Below are 21202 nucleotides of genomic sequence, written 5' to 3'. Positions count from 1 at the left end.
ATATGAAAAATTATTATCAATAACACAAAACCATCTAAACCAGAGCTTTCCAAACTTTCCATGTCAGTGATGCACTCTTTAGACACACATCATTTTGTGACCCAGTAATTCAATTTTACTAACAAACCAAAGGTTAAACAAACCCATTTCCAGCCCCAGGAGGGACGTGGAGAGCATTCATGTGACACATCGACTACAGCCGAAATATTAACATGCTGCAATACACAGTTTGGAAAGCTCTGATGTAAACCCCCAGCCCAAGAGTCTTGTCACCAGCCTCAGCTTCTTTCCCATCACAGTGCTGGATAGAGAAACTTAAATCTTTCCCCACTGCCCAGCGCTGTCATGAGGATGAAAACAGGGACAGCCAAGCACTGTCAGAAAAATCAGAGCTCCATAAGTACCAGTGTAAGAGTGTAAGGTCTTAGATCCCTACAACATTCGTTTTATTTGGAAATTTCTACCCTGATTTTCTTTACAAATAAATTCAAAGTGGCTCGCAAAGTTACTAATAACATATCAAAACAAATACAATTGAGACAATCTGAAGATTATGAAGAACAGCACCATATAATTAAGAGCAGGTCAAAACAAGTTTAAAAGCAAGGAGCTAAAAGCATTAAACCACACTGACAGCTCACTGAAATAAAAAGGGTTTTGGCAGTGCACTGAAAACCTATAGAGAGGCAACATCTATCTCCTCGCTAACCCCATGCTAATTCAGGGTTCACCAACACTGTTTCCAGGCTGGAATAAATGATTTGGAGATCATTCTTTCATCCTGTCAAAATGAGACAAAGCAGAAGCTGGGGGTGTTTTGACTTCTTTTTCTCAACATGAAATCTTTGTGGGAGGAAACGATCCCACAGGAATTGAATTGGCACTGAAAGAGATAGCAGTCTGTTGATTGTCCCTGTAACGAATATTCCATATTTTAGCATCCAAATGAGATGCAATGCTTCAGAAAAAGAACAAAGCCTTTCCAGGTGGATTTTTTTGTGCACGTTCACAGTAACCGTACACATGCTAAACGTATTTTCTCAAAGTGGTGCTTTCGTTGTAGGTAAACTGCATTTTCCTAATGATCATATCAAAGCACTTTATAGATGGGGAGGGGGACCAACATTAAAACCCACAGGCAACTTAAAGAGTCTGCTTTGGAATTTTGTAGACAATTTTAAAAATTCAGTGCAACGCTTGTGCTGGTTGCAATCCAGCAACGTGAAACAGTGACACCCATGTTCACTTGAGAAAAATATTCTGGAAGATATGATTAAATACCAAACAGGGGAAATTCCCAGAATATATATATATATTTCAACCCTAAATAAATAAAAAACAGAGATTAACGACGCATGGGTTATTTCTACCAATACAGGGAAAATGTATTGCTGCTTATAGGAAACTTCCACTTTTACAAAGGGCTGCATGTCAACAGTACACTGGGCAAGTGCTTAGCCTCTGTAGAAGGAATAATAATAATAGGAATTATTTTGAGGACTTTCTTAATATTCACAAAAATGATAGCGAAAATGGGGTCGTATTTCTTCTGCTATTATCAGATAACTCTTGTGTTTTGGCATTTCCTATCTTACCTAAGAGTATTCTGCTAAGAAATCTGACTAGCTGGATCTCTAGATGTTCAGATCCCAGTTCTGCCCAGTTTGGCTCTTTTTTATTACCTCTGCCAAGAGAATGCCCTGTGGCTCCAACTCCAGGTGGATTTCATGGCGCTGGTTGTCAAGGAAATCCTCCAGCTTCAGGTATTTCAGGGCACAGAGACTGCGGTAGTCACGCCAGTACACACCAATCTCGAGTTCTCGTGCCTGAGAGGAAGGGAAATAATCCATTTTTTTTAAAAAAAGGCAGCAGCTTATTGGCTTTGACTCTACATTGTACCCACAACTGCCATACCAAGGCTCAATCAAAACTGACACTGGGGGACAACACACCTTCACCACCTTTCTCTGTATGAAGCACAGTTCAGCAATACGACACAAAAGGTGCCAGAGCTATAGCTGACCAGTCTACTGCTTGATGAGTACAAAGAGCAAAGAATCTTACTGACCCTTGCTATGTCCTTGAGATGCACAAATGAACAAAATTCCTCTTTTATATCAGTGTATGAGTCCTGATAGACTCTCTCGTTCCTCCACAAAGTTATAATTTGACATCGGGAGTGTTATTTGAGAAGAGGGGGCCAACAGCAAGTTAAGTGGGTATGCATGTGATTGCTACCCTCCATTCCTATCCCAAAAGGATAGCAAACGCAGGGGTCTTTTTTCCATTATAAAACTGCTGACCCCCTGTGACCCAACCAGGAACATCATGGAAGGATGCATCTTTCCACATACCCTCTCCAGCTCCACTGCGAAAGTCTGGTTCCAGGCTTGTAGGCCGCTGGGTTTCCAGGCTGTCTGGCCGACAACTACATTATCCAGCTTAAGCACAGCACTCACCTCATCTGCAAGAGGAAGAGTACCGATAAGCTGGAAAAGCGACGGACAGCAAGTAAGAAAGGGGAACAAGTTCAGAAGTGTTAACTCTTAAAAAGTGAAGCAGGAAACAGGGTGTGTGTCCCAACACTCAGCATGTCAGGTACCAGGAAAAGGACAGCAGAGAAAAGAAATGCGTCTTCAGATACCCAACTTACTGTTGACATTCTTCAGCAGATGATGACAGAGCGAACAAAATCTCTTATGAGTGTATCTGAAGAAGTGTGCATGCACACGGAAGCTTATATGAAGAACAAACTTAGTTGGTCTCTAAGGTGCTACTGGACAATTTATAAAATAAAAATAAAATCTCTTAAATTAGAGATGAATGAGAAAAAACAGAGTAGAAGGATTCCACCTGATGTTGGCTGAGACAAAGATAGGGACCACAGATCCCCCATGTGGAACTAGTTATGCTAGAAGGTCTCCCTTCTTCCAGTTGACCCTTCGCCCAATTTAGAGCCTGCCAACCCGCCCCGCCCCCACATTACTCACTGCTATTATCTTCTGATTTGATGGTGGTCCTGCCGCTTACGCTGCCACTTCGGCTGTACAGGCCTCGCCCGCTGCGGCTCATGAAAGATGGCCGTGCTTCACCAGGGCTGTTGCACGGCAGGGAGACGGTGGAGCCACGGGTGCGTCCTGGGACATATTCCAACAGCTCGCTGCAGCCCAACAGCTGCACTTCCAGCATCCCTATCAACAAGAGAGACAACAGCTCAAAGGGGAAGGTCCAGAAGGCCCTGCTCAGGAGCATTCAAAGCAGAGCAGCCATAACTCCCTGGAGTCTTCTCAAGGGTTTGAGAGAGCAAGGTTTCTCCCACTACTAAGGTATGGGAAAGGAGAGTGAGGTGAGGAAGGAGTCTTGCGCAAATTAGAGAGGTGCTAACTATGGACAGCCCTGGGGCATTTAGGGAGTGGACAGTGCTGAATACTGCAGAAAACCCCGCCAAAAAATAGCAGTGGTGAGCTGCGAGGGCTTTGGAGGCACCCCAAGCAAAGCTAAGTCCAGTTACCTGTGAGTGGAGATGGCTTTGAGAGGGTGTTGTATTGGTTGTGCTGGTAGGAAGTGGTATTACGGGCACTGAAGGCCGGGGAGGATGCCAGGATGAGCTCTTCCTTGATGAGGCAGCCCTTTGGGTGATCTTGAGGCAGCTCGGCTAGACGCTGCTCCAGGGAGTGCCGCAAAAGGTCCAGCTTCTGGCTCGACTCGTTCAGCTTGGTCTGTGCCTAAAATGGCCAGGGACAAATATGGCTACATCCTACACATGGCACTGATGGGCGTTTCATCCGCCACCCCATTTCCCAACCTTGTACTAATACCACAGCCTTCTTGGGATATGAATGATGACACGGAGGCACAGTACTCATTAATTCACAAACATCCCAAGTCACATCTCAGTAGCAGAGCTTGCAGCTGGGCGACTCAATAACCCACCCACTCCTAATTTCAGCAGCAAGTAGAACTGGATGCAACAGGTCACAGGCTAGGGAACCATAGAACACTCAAGAAGGACAAGTAGATGTCCCAGACCTTTTAACTTATCTCGGATTCCTGCCAGACTCTGCTTATGGAGACTCTGCAAATTATGATACCTGCCACAACCTCTGTGACAAACAGATGGTCTGCTTGTTTCCCCTAGACAGCTTCATTAATAGTGAATGCTGCAAGAGGAAACCTAAGCCAGGGTGGGGGGAATGGGGAGAGGAGTTTGGCTGGTTTCAACCCTATTAGCTGCTTATAGTAGTCCTAGAGAAAGGACCCGTTTACAATTCCCAAACCATTTATAATTATGCGTACGTATGTGTGAGTGTATATAATCAGACCTTATGAGACCCGCCTCCCCCCCAGCTGAACGAAGTGCCCATTACCTCGGAGATGGCATGGCGGTCCTGAACTTTGGTGGAGCCCAGAAGGCGCAGCACATTCTTGGCCCCCTCGGAAACAGCGTGCTCCACCCGGAAGTGGTGCCGCAGCTCTTCGATCCTCAACTCGATGGTGCTCAGGTCAGTGTTACCTGCAAGTAACAGGATGGGCGTCAGGCATCTGCTATCTGCATCAGATGGCAGGATTAGTTGTGGAGGGAACCCAGAACACATGCATCCCAGGCACAAGGAAATGGGGGGGGGGGTGTTTCCCCAGCACCAGGTGGAGGTTATTCAAACTGCTCCAGGGAGCATTCTCTGTTAGAATTCCTGCTCCGTGACTGCAGTCATAGGATTCTTGTCTATCACATGACGGTGTATGTTTTGACTCCACAGAGTGGGAAGTGACGGAGACAGGATGTTTGTGTTACTGTGTTCCGTGATGTGGGACTATTGTCTTTTGTTCTTTTTCTCTTTGCTGTCTGATGCTAGAGAGAGGGGGAGCCATGTTGCAGTGCTCCATGTGTGTTTATATGTAAATAAAGTAGATTAGCCAAAATGCTGAGTTGCTGAGGTCTGTTATGCAAGCTGCAAAGACTCTGCAGATCCCTAAGTGTGCCGATGTCTGTTGGCATCGGTCGCTGTGATGTTTTGGCTGAAGAAAGCTGTTGAAGCTCCCAAATGATCCACCAGGAGGGAGGGAACATGCCAGTTGGGCATGAGTCTCTGCCAGGGTCCTACTCAAGTGGAGGATGAGCTCCTGACATTCTCCAGCTCTCGAAGGGCTCTTTAAAGGTTAAAAAGTGGGAGAAAGGGACGTTGGTTTTTGCAGAGCAGCCTGCCGGCCACAGGGACCACCTTCTTTATCCTCCCCTTCACCTTGCCCATCTTCCATATTCAGCTGCACCTCGTCAGCCTGCATAGCCTTGCGGATCTGCATGCGGATTATATTGATCTTGGTCTTGCTGTCCTGTAGCATCTGCTGGGCTGTCTGCAGCAGCTTCCGATCCTAGAGGGCAGGCCAGGTGGGGGTGGGATTAGCAGGGACGGCAGGAGAGAATTAGTCATTAGAATGCATCCCAATCCAAGGGCAAAGCCTGCCCATCTGGCTCTCAGCGCATCAGTCCCTAGCCATAACAGAAGAAAACACCCCCTCACACCCCCCCACGCTTCCTAAACCTGGAGGTATCATGTTCTATTCTTCTGCATACTGAACCACATCCTAGGCATCCAGTCTATGGGGTAAGCCTCAAAACAGAAGCAGCTACAAAATCCCTTTAAGTAACCAGTCTTCTTCCTCAACAAAAGTGGTTTCCAATGTGAATATTGTAAACCAGAAAACCCAATCACAGAAATTGTGAAGGTGTTATTTTAATAAATAACTGTGCGAGCGGAGCAACTGGATTGTCCCTCATTTCCTTCCTCCAAGTGCGCCTCACCCTGTCCCCAGATCTGCTCCAGAGGGTTGGGGGGAATCCTTAGAACAGTTTTGAATTGCATGGGGGACGGGGACATTCTGTTCAGTGAGAGGAAACCCTTGTGCTGACAGAATGTTTGCCTTTCACTACATTGAATCCCACCCAACTTTTTCTTTTTCTTTTCAGTCCTGAGAACCTGATAACAAAGATGCCAAAATCATCCACAGAAGCGCCTGCCTCCCCCAAAAGTTCAGATGCACAAAAATGTTATTTTCATATCAGTTCAGTCAACTGTTGCCATCTTGGTCCCAAGGACGAGATCATATGAAAATGTGTAACTGCATGTGATATCTGGACCAAAATTTTCCTGGTGCAACCGTATGCGGCACTACTTAATAGAGCAACTATATTTAGATGTTTTTTGCAGCTAACGGTAAGACATACAGCCATAGCAGAAGAGTTTACTCAGAAAGGTTTACAGGTATAATAGGAAATATGTACACGGACCAGCAGGAATTACCTGCTGATATCATTATCTAGGAACTTTCCCTCTTTTGCAGCTATACATGCAACTAGCCTGCCATTCCGGCTTTGCTGGAAGCAAGAGGCATAATAACAATAATAATAATTTATTATTTGTACCCCGCCCATCTGGCTGGGTTTCCGCAGCCACTCTGGGCGGCTTCCATAGAAACCAAAAAACACTAAAATATCACACATTAAAAACTTCCCTGAACAGGGCTGCCTGAACAGCTAGAGGAGAGAAGGCTAGCACACTTGCATAGTTCAAAGCACCTTGTGTAGCAGGTATGGCAAAGGCTTTCTGCCAAAGAACTTGGAGAGAACCTGCTGTCTGTCAGAAAGGACAATATTGAGCTAGGTTGACCAATGGTCTAGCTCTGCATCTGGCAGCTTTGCTGGTATATTTGCATTTTAGTGGATGAGCATGTAGGGACTAGCTAAGTTCAGGGCAGGAGAGGAGGCAGCCAGCCAGCGACATCAACATACCTTGGCAGCACCGTTGGCATACATCTGTATCATGTTCTCTGCTCCCTGCTTCACCTTCAGCTCAATATTGAGCTGCTTCTCCAGGCCAGCAATGCGGTTTTTGGTAGCTGTTGATCGGCTCAGGCTGCCTGGTGATTGTGGGGCATCTGGGAAGACAGTAAAGTGGTTAATGCCAAGAGGGCACAAATCCCAGACCACCACTATCAGGGGAACCATCCAAATACATGAGCTAGCAGGTAGGGAACTGGCATCACGTAGCAGGGACCATCAAGAGCATGCAAAGGAATGCATACCATACACATCTTTATGCCCATCCTGGTTCATTGGCTTATTGGAATCCGTAACCCCCCAGGAGGCACTGGGGAAAAGACTGAATCAAGCCAATGAGCACATTTAGACTGTGTTCTGCTTTAGAGGTTTCTGGACCTCAGCACAGAATAAGACGTATCAGCCAGTCTACTTGTTTGGAGAAGATATCTCGCCCATTTTCATGCTGCTGTACCTACGTGCTGCCCCTTTCTGGGCAGAATTCAAAGCATTGCTTCTTAACCATTAAAATCATGAGGTCCAGGTTACCTCAAGGAGGGAAAGGTCTTCTCAGAGGTGGTCTCTCAACTCTGGAATACTCCCCACCCGCAGAGCTACTTGCTTTGTGCTCAGTTTGGTGAGTTTTAAGTACCAGGCTAAAATGTGAGTGTACTCAGGATTTTAGTGTCTAGGAAAACCTAAAGCAGCAGCAAATAACATCTCCTTTTTGCTGCTTTAGTATTATTTTATGGATTCATTCTGAATTCTATTCAAATTATATAAAAACACAAATTCACTTGTTTCAACCAAAGGGCCATTTGTTACAAAGAAGTTGTCATTTAAATACTAAATATAAAGAGTTATACAAAGGATGCTTTGTCAAGCCTAGTAAGAGGATTCCCTCATTATGTTTTCTATCCAAGAGCAGATTGCCAATGAGACAGACTGCAGAAAAAAGCTGAATTCAGTTAACCAGTATCTAGTATGTTCCTGGATCCAGAGAAACTGCTACAGGTCTGGTCTAGTGCATTTGAGTGTGATTTAATCTATGAAGAGTTGCATAGAATTAGATGCATAAACAATAATATATGTATTTTGTGCAACATCCATGTCAGGGCAGACAACTCTTCACTGAATACATAGGTCAAAGGCTTTTAAGAGAGGCCGTATTCAGACTTTGGCACTTTAAATTCTGGACCCTAGCTGACATCATGTGGAACTAGTATTAGGCAATGCTGCGGTCCCAACACTCCCAGTTTAGTGCTTTTCTCTCTCTCCCAGAGACAAAGAATGGACTATAAGATTGGGGGCCTGTTCTTGAGAAAGGCTGCCAGAACTGCTTGGTATTCACTGCTGTGCAATGTAGTGTAAAGCAAGCCAACTGGAATGAATCCTTTTTAGAAAAAAAGAGAGCAGCTCAGATCTTCTAAGCCAGTACACCACTGAGTAAATCCTAGATTTACAAAGCACTTGGTTAGAAAGAACACTTGAAGTGTTGTCAGCAGCACCACATTACAACCCACAGGCTGAATGAGGACAGGCTTAGACAGTGGCCCATCCAGAACTCTTATCCTTTCTGACCTCTGGTTTGCAGGGGGCTCTGAGCCTACAGTCTCCAAGCAAAAAGGAAACAGCCACACCCAAGCCCTGCAGGCTTTCTAGCCCAGTGTGTGTATATATATATATATATATATATATATATATGCAGGCTCTCCCCCTCCTCCCCATTTTTGTGGCCTGTGCTTGACAGTGGAGTCAGGTACAACAGCAACCGCTTCCTCTTTTGCAAAGTCACAGGCCGCTGCCTCTCCATAAGGTGCAGCCCCATCGTTGTAACAAGCTATTTTGGAATGGAAGTGGTGCCTTGACGTTTTAAGGTTCTGCCTGTGTGCTCCATGGGCTCCACTGTGCCTTTTTTCGATTGCTCTATACGGAGGGGTTTGGGGATGTTCCCTCTCCCTGCTGCTGCTTATTCCCCAATGCTTCCTTGCACACGCACAGGCCAGCTGCCAAGTTTCTGCTCTGTTAGTGACTGTCCACATCTGGAGACTGGCATAGCCGGTGCTTATTAGGAAAAAGGGGCTGAGAACAGGCAGGTAGGGAGGAGCATACAAACAGGATTGGCAAAGTGTAAAGTTTCCTCTACCATACAAAGGTGCCAACAGGCTAGGGTGTGGATCTATTTGGAACAGTTTTTAAACAAACAATGCCTGGCAGCTCAAATGAGTTCTTTCTTTCTTTCTTTCTTTCTTTCTTTCTTTCTTTCTTTTTTCTTTCTTTCTCTCTCTCTCTCTCTCTTTCTCTCTCTGTCTCTCTCTGTCTCTCTCTCTCTCTCACACACACACACACACAAATACAGTTTCACAGCTTTGTTGATGGTTTTATGAACATTCAAGAACTGTAGGTAGCAACATATGGAAAGCTGTGTTTCTCCAATGCCAAATATGAAGCTAACTGAATTATTAATACTCACTTCTATATTCTGAACTTTCCCCCAAAACAAAATGCAGGTGAAATGTGCAAGTTTTCAAAAATAGTAGCTGAAGTAAGCCTAATCTGAATGGTTATTATTACATAATAATAAATGGCAGGTTATAGCTTGCTATTCTATAACATACACAAAGAGGCTAACAGTCATCTTCATCAAAACAAATTAAAATTGTCATATTATAATGATTCTTGCATAATAAAAGGAGAGGGCTACAGCTCCTGACTCAGCAAAACATGCCTCAATGTATACTGTTTGAAGGGACAACCCATTTTTGCAGAATTTGTTAGTGTCTTAAAACATTCAAAGTATAGCCAAATAAGATGCTGCACACTCTGGAAGAATGTACCCTGGGATAAGAGAGACACTTTTCACACTTTAAAGCAGTTCCCACATTTTTATAAAAGATTTTTTTAAATTGCTTTTTCATGTATTGATACTGATATAATTCTAAGAATAAATGCCCTTATTCCGAGTACTGAAGCCTACTGGAAGATCTGTTCTTAATTTGCATTCAGGATGGGTTATCCTATTCTATATGTCACAAAATTATTCTTAAGTGCAGGTAGATGACACCAGTCCTGTTTTATATGAGTGACTTCTTTAACTTAGCTATGCACAGTTTTCGCTAAACCAGCCATTTCCTTTTAAATGCCTCTCACCAAACTAGGGGAAAGTGCACACATTGCCCAGTAAAGTCACAGATTTGGTCACTGTTAGAGGTGTTTAAAAGATTTTATATGTCTCGATCAAGGGAAGCTCACCAACACAATTTAACAACCCCCCCTGTAGTTCTTTAAACGCTTGCCAGCTGAAATCGTCAGGAAGCCAGAGACAGACTTAAATCCACCAATACCTAAGAAAAGCTTGTGCACCCTATCATCAGTTCCTACCCATCTTCGCCCTAAATCTCTGCTTGCTTTTTGGCTCCCTCATAGCACCTGACCCTTGACTTCCCACCCATCCACTGCACACACTTACCCCCCAGCTCTTCAGGGTCTTTGACGACAATATGTGCATTGAGATCCTGCAGTTGGTGGTGCAGGGCCTCCAGCTTGCGGTTGGAACTCTTGAGCAAGTTGTCCACATTGGAGAGGTTCTTACGGTCTGTGGTTGCCTTGCGTAAGTTTTCTGCTCCCTCCTTTATCTTCAGCTCTTTCCGAATCTCACGCTTAATCTTCTCCTTTTCTTCATCCAGCTTCTGCTGTACACTGGTGTCTGAGAAATCTGAGCTCTGGTCCAGGCCCAGCTGCTCCAGCACTGACCAGTTGCCTGGATCACTCTGCAAGGGAAAACATAGAAATGAGTTGTTTACAGGCACTGGAATGAGGTTAGCACTATGATTCAATGGGTGCTACAGTGGTGCCTCGCAAGACTAAATTAATCCGTTCCGCGAGTCTCTTCGTCTTGCGGTTTTTTCGTCTTGCGAAGCACGGCTATTAGCGGCTTAGCGGCTTTAAGAAAAAGGAAACAAACTCGCAAGAACTCGCAAGACGTTTCGTCTTGCGAAGCAAGCCCATAGGGAAATTCGTGTTGCGGAACGACTCAAAAAACGGAAAACTCTTTCGTCTTGCGCGTTTTTCGTCTTGCAAGGCATTTGTCTTGCAAGGTACCACTGTATTCTGAATATCACTAGAATCATCCACAGAGCCTATATGGGTGATTATATATATATATATATATATATATATATATATATACACACACACACACACACACACACACACACACACACACGCATGCATTTATACAACTTATATATACACCATACAATACTCATCATTATCTCTTATCGTCAGACTTCTCCATCCATCTCTCCATGGCATTCTAGGTAGTCTTTTGTCGGCTGCATAATCTGCTATTCCACCAATTTTCGTCTTAAATCTTCCTTTATTTAATGGAATCTCCCAGTATTCTCTAGCATATTTACACAACCACCACATATGGATCAGGGTTCCCTGTACCTTGTGGCACTTCCAGCATAGATTTGACCTTTTTCCTGTACGTTTTAACCACTTTGCTGGGTTTCAAGTTACCACCGTTACATCATCTTTTGTAAATGTTCCTTAATAAGGTAGCAGGCAGAGAAGTTCATAGTCCTCCCCCATAGTTTTTCCCACGTTGACATTTCTATATTATCACCAATATCTATAGCGCATTTAATCATTGTCACCTTTACCATTTTGTCTTTAGTTTCCCACTCCAATAACAGTTTATAATTCTTAGAAATCAGTTTCGCATCCTTTCCTATTACAATTTTTTCAAATTCCGAATTCATTTCCCCAAATCCCTTTTCTTTAACTTTTTTAAAATAACTTGTTCACCTGGAAGTACTGAAACCAATCTATAGTATAATCTGATACCTCTCCTCTTTTTAAACCTTAAACTCTAAACTTTAAACTCGCTCTTTAAACTTTAGAAAATTCTTGTAAGTAGCCTATCTGTTATTCATATTCCATATGGGTGATCTTATACTCCTACTTTATGCCTTCCAACTACCTAGATTCTGCAATCTGTTCAGAACTCAACTTAGTCACAAATGTTCATATAAACAAAGCAACGTACACAGTGACTTTCCCTTTAACAGGGAAACATAATTTTGTGCAATTGGAAGTACCACACTTACAGCCCAATCCCATGCATGCTGCCTACTATCCTTGCATACATTCACAGAGCTAAGCAGAAGGTCTGGTTCTAAGCAGATACGATTTTGCTGTGCAGGTAGGACACACGATCAATGACAACAAAATGCAGATTATGCTACTAGGCTGTATAAAGGTTCTAATTAGAAGCAAACCATTATGTTTCATTGTTGTAGAAACTTATTGGTATGTAAGTGACATGTGAATGGTTCACCTTCTTGCGGTGTAAAAAAATCAATATTTTAAAAATGGTCTTTCTAGGTGGTTTAAAATCCATTATTTAAGTTGGCATGATTTAAAGTCAATCCACCCTGCTGCCCCCTTCGTAGCCTTGGGCAAGTCACCATTCTTTCTCTTAGTCACCAAACTGCAAATATAGATAAATAACATTGACCTACTTTGCAAGGTTACTCAAGGAATTATTGCTAATGTTTGTGAGCACTAGGTAAGTGTTATTTTTATTATAATTATATTATTAATAAAAGTTTTATTTATATACTGCCCTTCCGCTCAACTGAGGCCAGGACGTTAGCTAAAGCAGCATCCAGCTAGCACTAAAAATGTTCTCATGTTGCGAGACATTTCACGGAAATGCTACTATAAAGAGAGAAAAGAAACCATGCGTAACTGGAGTGAGGAAGCAGGCGAAAGAGATGGAGGGAAGCATTACAGCAGTAGACAGTCTGCCACCGAAATAGGAATGATAAATGGTCCAAGAACCCAGTAGTCCTGGGTGCAACCTCTCCCATTCTGGACTGCGCCCTCTCCTTAGAACTACATGAGTCCATAATTTCAGATTCAGGCGAGCAGCTTCTCCCCCTGCCCCAACTAGAAAAAAGCAAAACAAAAACCCCTCTGACTCCTCTCACACACCCCTTGCTCAAACTACTGCATAACCAACGCCAGGCTGGATTATGTGGAGCTCTTTAGGAAGTTCAAGCAGACCATTACTGCCCTGTTCCTTTGCTTTCGGCACTATGAAGGCTCAATTCTCTTACGACGGTAGGTTCCTTTTACTAATAAGGACAATAGATATAGTTCTCAAACCTTCAGCTCTTAAAATTATTCCCAGAACTGTGCTTGCCATCAGTGGACTGCACCAATAAGCAGGACAGTAATGAAAACTTAGATGTCCAGAATGGTGCCTCTCCTTGGATGGAACTGCAAAAGGATCTCCATGCTTCCACCATCTGTCCATCGGAGGAAAGAGAGCATCCATTTCTTTGCTGTGTAGCACCATTAAGCTCCTTAGGCAGCTCCAGTCCAATCCTAACGGCATCACTTTGACGTACTGTATGTGTGCTTAGAGTTGAAGTCTAAATGTGTCAAGTCCTAGTGTGGGCTTTTGTCCTGAGCTGAAAACCCTCAGTCATGTCCATGTGCACGTGTGTCTGTAAAATGTGTATAAATTTGTGATAAGTCGTAAGGGTAAAAAAAATAATGAGATAAGGATTGTGAAGCCTTTTGCAAATTATGATTATTCTATTGTGCCATCAACACACATGGTGCTCCATAGGAATAAGTAACATAAGCGTAAGAAGGCAGGTCCATGCCCCGAGAACACTGCAATCTTAGCTATGACAGATTGGGAGCATAATTATAGAAGGAGAAAGGATAGATACACAGTCAACAGGTGAAGGATATGCACAAAAAATGAAGCTGTGTGCATTTAAAGCTTGGCTTCTGTAGGTGGGGGGGGGAATAAGAGCCAAATTAGAAGCACTTTCTCAGTAACAACAGTTTGAGTGGTGCCAACTTGGAATGCGCTGGCAAATTCTTTCTGGCACTACCTTCAATCTAGGCTGTCTGAGTCAGAGGCTGACCCTGCTGTGGTGCCCCAGCTACAGGATACATGCCCAGGTGGGAACTTGGCACATTGTAGTTAAATATTATCCACATAAGTCTTCTAGTAAGGAAACAGACCTCACAGGCTTACTGGAAGGAATTAAACAAGTGACCTGGGGGAGTACATCACAGAATGACACTCATTTAACAACTTCCCTTGCTACCCTATGAACAATACCCAGAGCCTATGGAGTCTGCCCATAGGCAGAAGAACTGCTGGGGGTGGGTGGGGGCAATATGCCTCCAGTATGCTATCCGTCCTATCCAGCACAAGGATGTGGCCAGAATATTGGACTGAAATGGATATACTGGGGTAGGGAAGGTGGAGAATAAGGAATTCTGAGCAGGACACAAAGTAGGTAATCTCATTTCAAAGCACTGCAAGGAGCTGCATGTATCTACTCACTGAAGCCTGGCATTAAATGTGTTAGGCACATGATAGCCAGTATATGCAGTGATAACTCATCGGCCAAACCTACAGATATGTTATGGCCTCCCCTAACATTTACATGCCCCCTGCCCCCCCTTTTACACACAAAATATTATATATCTTTTGCTCTTCGTCTCAGACACCTTATTCAGTAGAGTACAGTGGTACCTCGGGTTAAGAACTTAATTCGTTCTGGAGGTCTGTTTTTAACCTGAAACTGTTCTTAACCTGAAGCACCACTTAAGCTAATGGGGCCTCCTGCCGCCGCGCGATTTCTGTTCTCATCCTGAAGCAAAGTTCTTAACCTGAGGTACTATTTCTGGGTTAGCGGAGTCTGTAACCTGAAGCGTCTGTAACCTGAAGTGTCTGTAACCCGAGGTACCACTGTAAGTACAACAGTCCCTCCTTTCTCCAACGTGTAAAAGATAACATTTATTCCTCAAACACATATTCTGCTACTCTCACATGTGTCTGTGTGTTCCAGACTGAGGCGCTTTGCCCACAGATGCCCCACAAATGTTCCTGCTACTTGTACCCCATTGTGCTTTTTTGCCTTTCCTGTCTGCTTCTCTGATGTGCAGAGCAGCAAATGCACACACAGATGAACATCAGTGTATATTGTAACATGCAGAGCCGCTTGTAGATGAGGCAGTGCAGTTCCCAAGCCACTTTCACAACACACGCAGTATTCCCTCATCTTAGACTAGGATTCCTGCTCCCTCGTACTGATACTGGCCTACTGATTTCTACACATGCAATGCCCTTCCTCCCCAGTTGTTTGGTTATCATTAAAAAAAGGTGGTGGGGGGGAGGAAGTATCCCGATACCACCCCCCTTCAAATGACTGTACCTCTTGGTCATGCTCAGAGTTTGTGTCCGGCTCCGAAAGAGACATCCCGGCCCCAGGAGTGGCACACCAGGCCGCCCGTCTGCTTCAAACTGTGTGCTGGCTACACCCTCATTTCCTGCCTGTTGATTCAAACAGCTCTTCCAGCCTGTGAGCAAACAAACCACTTCCTAACAGAGTTCCTGTATTCGCTGGCAATACCGGAACACAGGCCACGGCTGAAGGGAGCAATGGTGGGGCCTACATCTTCCCCTGCTGCCTTGCCACTTGCCTTCCCTTCGGAGTGAACTTTCTAGAGGGGCAGGAAATCCCCAGAACTGCAGTAGGGCGATACTTTTATGAGGTAAAATACCACGAAACAGCAAGCAAGCTTTCAAGTCGTCCAGAACTCTGCTTCTGGCTGGATGTTCAAGCAAAATGCAGAGCAGAGGAGAGAGGGAGGGAGAGAGAGAAAGCTAGGCATGATTTTGGAGCCCAAAAGTTCACAGTTTGTAACCTTAATGCAGAATGGGGTGGGCAGACTTTGTTAGACTCATCCGGGTGCAAAAGAATTTAAGGATGCACCACAGGCTTATTAGGACAACCAGCCAACTGACCAACCACTGGAAATTCCTCCTTATTTTGGCAATATAAAATCTAGGTAGTTATTTAGATCTGTGTCCAACACAGACTTGAAAACACAGGTCCCCTGTGTGGCAGAAAGCAGAAGTGAGGAGAAATGCGGTAGTCTTTCTATCAACGATCCTACCGTAAGCTAGTAAACGCCATGCAACCATCCACACAACAGTGACCAATGGCAGAAAAGCATCTCTCTCTCTCTCTCTCTCTCTCTCTCTCTCTCTCTCTCTCTCTGAGTTCTTAATTAGCACATGACAAGACAAGTACACTGCAACAAGATCTACAGCAGTTGGATCCTTACACTGAGCAGGCAAATTGCGGAACAGTTTTGCAAGAGCAGCACAGATCCCGTTGTCAGAGCTATGCACTACAGAAGCTTTTGCCCTTGACATTACAAAAAATGAAAGAAAAAGGAAGACTTTCTCTGAAGTATTCCTTCTCTCCCAGGATTCAGAACAATCCTCCCTTTGTCATTTTTTATTTTTTAAAAATGGGACATTTTGTGCCCTGATTATTTGTAGCCTTTTCAGGCTGCCTCATTTTAGCAACAATGGACTAGAAAGCATATTCCCATTTTTCACTCTCTTTCTCTAGTTACATTAACTCCACATGTGCCTTTTTGTCATTTGAAGCTTTCAGCTTCCCAATTTCAACCTTCAACACGATGGTATCTAGCTCAGAATTTGCAAGAGCACATTTTAGTCCCATCCCCCCCCCCGCTGATTTTTTTTAAAAAACTGTCAGCATGAAGGAATAGGAAAAACCAGAGTTTTTCTGTCAGTGGTGAATCCCTTTTCAAAATTGCATGTTTACTGTAAGGCACTTCAAATACCATCTAGTGGAAAAACCAGATACTAATCTAAATAAATAAAAATGCCCTAACTTAGGTTCCTTGATTTCAATGGGTCTACTCTGCTTTGAACTTAGTTGCATACTGCCAACAATATAAAAATTGGTTAAAATAATTTTCAATCAGAAAAAACAGGGTGAAGTAAAAAGCAGTGTTTAAAATTACCCAGGTGCCAGGCAAGTTTTGCTTATTTATTGCATTTATATCCCACCATTCCCCCCAAGGAGTACATGGTTCACTCCCCATCTCAATTAATCCCTGTAATGACCCTGTGAGGTTGGCTAGGAGGTTGTGACTGGCCCAAGGTCACTCAGTGAGTTTCATGAATGAATTTAATCTTTAAGCTGTTCTTATACACTGCTTTACATGTATATTCTATTCTTGTGAAAGCTGCCCCAGTTGTGCTTTTAGAGCTGGTCTTTGACCGTAATAAAGTATGATGATGGTGAATGAATTTGAACCCTCATCTCCCAGGTTCTCATCTAACACTCAAACCACTACACCACATTGGCTTCCTAGAGTACTTCTCCTATGGGGCAGCTATATAAATTAAAAAGGTAAATAAATATGGGGAAAGCAAAATGTCACTTAGAGAAGGATCTGAAATATTTTCCTTGAAGCTTGAATTTGTTTCATTCTGGACTGTTTTATTTGATGTTTTAATGTGTTGAAAACTACTACTAAAGTTATGGATTGAAGATAGAGAAAGAAATTGGCATTTTTGATAACAGAAGACACTCAGTAGCAAACACTAATGACTTCTGCACAAAGCTGACCAGATCTGCTGTAAACTCATACATGCCAAAAAAGAAGTGGTAGGGTTTTTTTTGGATCAGAGCAGCTATAAATCAAATCTACATTACTCACACTGGGCACTGTAACTTCAAAGGAAAAGGAGCTGTGTGATAGCCTGATGCATAAGGTGTTCCCAATGCAGAGTGGGGCTGCTGCACCAGGTGCCTGCTAAAAGTCTTCCCCCCTCCCAGCTATTATTTCTACAGTGTGCAGGCAAATAGCAGTTGGGGCGGTGGGACGGTGGGAGCAGATGCAGCAAGAAATCAGTGCAGGGTCCTGATCTAGACCAGAAGGACGTTCAGGATCAGGGACCCACAGGGCCGCTTTAAGTAACAGTAGCATAATTAAAACACACATTTTAATTGAACATTACAGTGGTACCTCGGGTTACAGATGCTTCAGGTTACAGAAGCTTCAGGTTACATACGCTTCAGGTTACAGACTCCACTAACCCAGAAATAGTACCTCAGGTTAAGAACTTTGCTTCAGGATGAGAACAGAAATCGTGTGGCAGTGGTGCGGCGGTGGGAGGCCCCATTGGCTAAAGTGGTACCTCAGGTTATGAACAGTTTCAGGTTAAGAACGGACCTCCAGAATGAATTAAGTTCTTAACCTGAGGTACCACTGTACATGTAGTCTGGTTGTGAGTTTACAGCAGTCTTGGCTGTAGCAGCCAGAGAAGTCGCTGCAATAATTTGCCCAGAAAATCTGCAGTGTGGACTATAAGTGAAGCAAGCAAGGAGCTCTAAGAAAAAGTCGCTTTGAGAGTCAAAGACCAGCCGAGAGTTCTTTCTCTGAGAGGCAGGTGTATAACAAAGTCCCTACGGAGTCAACTGTCTTGTGGAGATGTGGGAATGAACCCAGCAGTTTGGTGTGACCAACGGGCCTCACTAAACCTACACTTGCAGCTCTGCCTTCTTGCAGCCTGGAGCATGTGTGCAGAGCCAGTTCACTCAGCTGTGGGTTGGAATCAGGCCAGGTCACAGCCCAGAGAGCCTCAGTACTTGTTCTGGACACCTCCTGACGCAATGCAGGAAATGGAGCTGCTGACTCACCCGCTTCCTTCACAGAAGTCAGCGCTGACCCTAACACAGTGCAGCAGCCCCAGCGATGCAAAGGTCAACACCAGGGAGAGGAGACTTCTGTAGCCAGCACTGGAGTAGTAGCATGACTGGGGCAAGTATTATACTGTAAGGACAGAGGGCACAACACTCATCACTATCCTACGTGCTCTTTCATATGCCTTGGATTGAGAGCAAGCAGCTCTGTACCACATGCCTGGAATACAGGGGTGCCCGTGAAATCAAATGAACCATCTCCCCAACATCTTGCACCCATTTCCCAAAAGACTGCTTTATGGATTTTGCACTGAATTCTGCAGAGGCTTAGTATAAATGTGTATGGACTGTAGTCCTCTCAACCAAATTAATATATTACAGGAAAGCTATGGGGGGGGAATAATCTTTGGCACAGATTTGGGGGGGGGGAATATTTCATGTATCAACTCTCGAGTCAATAACAGGACCCACAATCTCTATATAAAAACAGCCTTAAGAATAGATGACCCTCGGAGTCCCTACCAACTCTACAATTTTATGAAATCGCAATTGCTCCCAGATTTGCTCTACGCTAGGACTTTCCCCTCTGGGACCAGCAAACAGCTATAAAAGGAAAGCAACTATCTTCCACACAATAGCTCTAAGAATGCCCAAAGGCTGAGACAAGCCAGCCAGCTGGCACACAAAAGAATCCTTCTCTAGCCTTCCTTTTTGAGGACACAAGATCAAAGAGGCTGCCTATAGCTTTCATATACCAGAACTGGAGGGTGAGGGGCAAATGTTCAGATGGCAATTTCTAATCTTTCACTACTTCCTTGCTCTAATGCTTGGGCAGCGCTGCCTCCCCTATGCATTCCTCTTCTAAAAACAAAACCAAGATATCCTGGCTTGCAAGCCCCAGCTCTTTCCAAGCAACAGACTCACCACTGCACAATGGGAACAGGGCCAGGAACCCAAGCAGACATTGCTACAGGGCACAGGAATGTAGAATAGCGTGTGCTGCTGATACGAAGGGAGGGCAGCAAGCCCTTGTGCTCCAAGGTTAATTCTGCACCCTTGGTAGGCAGACCTTGGAGTTTTAGAACAAGTCTTTTCTCCCCAATGTAACCTGTTTTTTCCCTCTGCAGGCCAGGCAGAAGATGGGATTCCTTCTGCACGTCTTTCCTGCAGCCAGACCTCCCCCAGTTGCTCCATCTCGCATCTGGCTCTTTGTAAACACTGAGTGCTGCCAGGGCCAGAAATCAAAATGGAACCTGAGTGAGACCCTGGCTGCCTGCTCCAGTGCTTCTGAGCATGGCTAGAGTGAGAAGAATCCTCATTTGACCCACAGATTCTGAGCCAGTTCCTCCCTAAGCTTCACATGATGGAGTACCCTCAGAATATCACTAGCCCCTATGCTAGGACCTCTATGCTTATGTTCTTGTGGGCCCTCATGCCAGGCTTCCCACAATACCGCAGGAAATGCAGGCACACCACACACACACACACACACACACACACACACACAGAGCTGATAATAAAGACCCATATTATTAGAGACAGGCTTCTATGTTGTTGCTTGAGGAACAGCCTGGATTTAAGTCCATGGTGCCAAGTTCAAAGTCCACGCTGAACACTCAGTGGAGCACTCCTTAATGTAGCACAGCAGGGTTTTGCTGGACTTCCTGACTCCTCCAAGAGCACTGACCCACCCCTCCATCAGACACCGATCCCCCTTGGCCTGAGCAACACAACAGCTGAGAACCTGGACATCACAATGTAGCCATTCACTTCTTCCCAAGTCAAGAAACACAATGGGAGCTCAGTAACACAGCCCAGATGGCTTCAGGCCGAAATGTGTGCACCAAGCTGCTCCGAGAACATGGAGGCAGCACAGGTGTCAGCCCTGCCCTGTTATGATGCTTTCCAGTCAAGAGGATCATGCTCATGAATTGGGCCGCTGTCTGGATCCCCATGCACGTGGATTGCATCTTCCCCACTGTTATCATCGAGGCATGGGACCACTTGCAAGAATGACCCCATGGCTTTAAAATGTAACATGCGACTTGGACTCAACACAGTTAGTGCTGGGTGTTTTATGGTAGTGCTCAAAAGTAACCTGACAGAGGATTAGAGGGTGTTCTTAACCACAATACAATCTAAGCAAAACTCGTGTGTTATTTTTGGTCTCCTGAAAGCAGACCTTCTGTGCTCTGGTCCGAGTGTGAGCAAGCCAAACATCCATGTCTGGAATTTAATCCAAGTCCATTTAAACTCCTGCTCTCTGGAGTTGATCAACTGATGACATAACTGGAACCTTCAATTTAAGCCATAATTATTTAGGGTTCTTTGACGAGTCATAGCAACCAGAATGTGCTAGTTTACATCAATTAATCACCCCCTTAAGCTATGCTGCACTCCAGAGTCTAATTCATTATTGAAACCATGTCCCTCCCCATGAAAAAGGAGTGATATTCCATAGTGTCTGTCTGATGGCTTAGAACTAGGAAGAAACTTGGTTTTTCATTACCCAGCACAGCAAAAGAGTAGCAGCTGGAAAGGAAGGAAGGCCTCCAGAGTTCTAATCCAGTGCCCTACTTTCTCAGGAACCAACTCTGGAGGACTAAGGCGTCTTACAATTCTCTGCACATAAATTTGCTAGAACCTAAGTAAAACTGTGTGTGTGTCTGTGTGTGCACATGCAGACTCTCTCTCTCTCTTCTGCAAAGTAATTCAAAGTTCAGGCTCTACATGTGTCACCAGGTCTTTAGGGAGTCAAGAACTGCTGAACAATCTAAAGGCCCCATAGGAATTGACCATGTGACCTTGACACAGC

General features: G+C 44.4%; 1 protein-coding gene across 5 annotated transcripts in view; it reads right to left on the bottom strand.

Annotated features, from left to right (window-relative positions):
- Positions 1 to 21202, bottom strand: part of PKN1 (protein kinase N1) — a 60891-nt gene that overhangs the window by 14346 nt on the left and 25343 nt on the right. For 3 of the 5 annotated variants that reach the window (XM_080996018.1, XM_080996014.1, XM_080996015.1), the window contains exons 2-9: positions 10284 to 10584; positions 6788 to 6933; positions 5241 to 5370; positions 4368 to 4513; positions 3512 to 3725; positions 2991 to 3191; positions 2355 to 2464; positions 1683 to 1826 (exon numbers count right to left, since the gene is read on the bottom strand). In XM_080996018.1, coding sequence (XP_080852144.1) covers positions 1683 to 1826; positions 2355 to 2464; positions 2991 to 3191; positions 3512 to 3725; positions 4368 to 4513; positions 5241 to 5370; positions 6788 to 6933; positions 10284 to 10584 — 1392 coding nt within the window. Of the gene's footprint in view, positions 1 to 1682; positions 1827 to 2354; positions 2465 to 2990; positions 3192 to 3511; positions 3726 to 4367; positions 4514 to 5240; positions 5371 to 6787; positions 6934 to 10283; positions 10585 to 15069; positions 15285 to 21202 lie in introns of those variants that run through there. The other 2 variants (XM_080996017.1, XM_080996016.1) reach the window with 2 other exon arrangements.

This window comes from Podarcis pityusensis, assembly GCF_964106645.2.
Source record: "Podarcis pityusensis genome assembly, chromosome: 2".
NCBI lineage: Eukaryota > Metazoa > Chordata > Lepidosauria > Squamata > Lacertidae > Podarcis > Podarcis pityusensis.
Note: the sequence above shows the minus strand (reverse complement) of the source record. Positions and strands in the feature narration are given on the sequence as shown.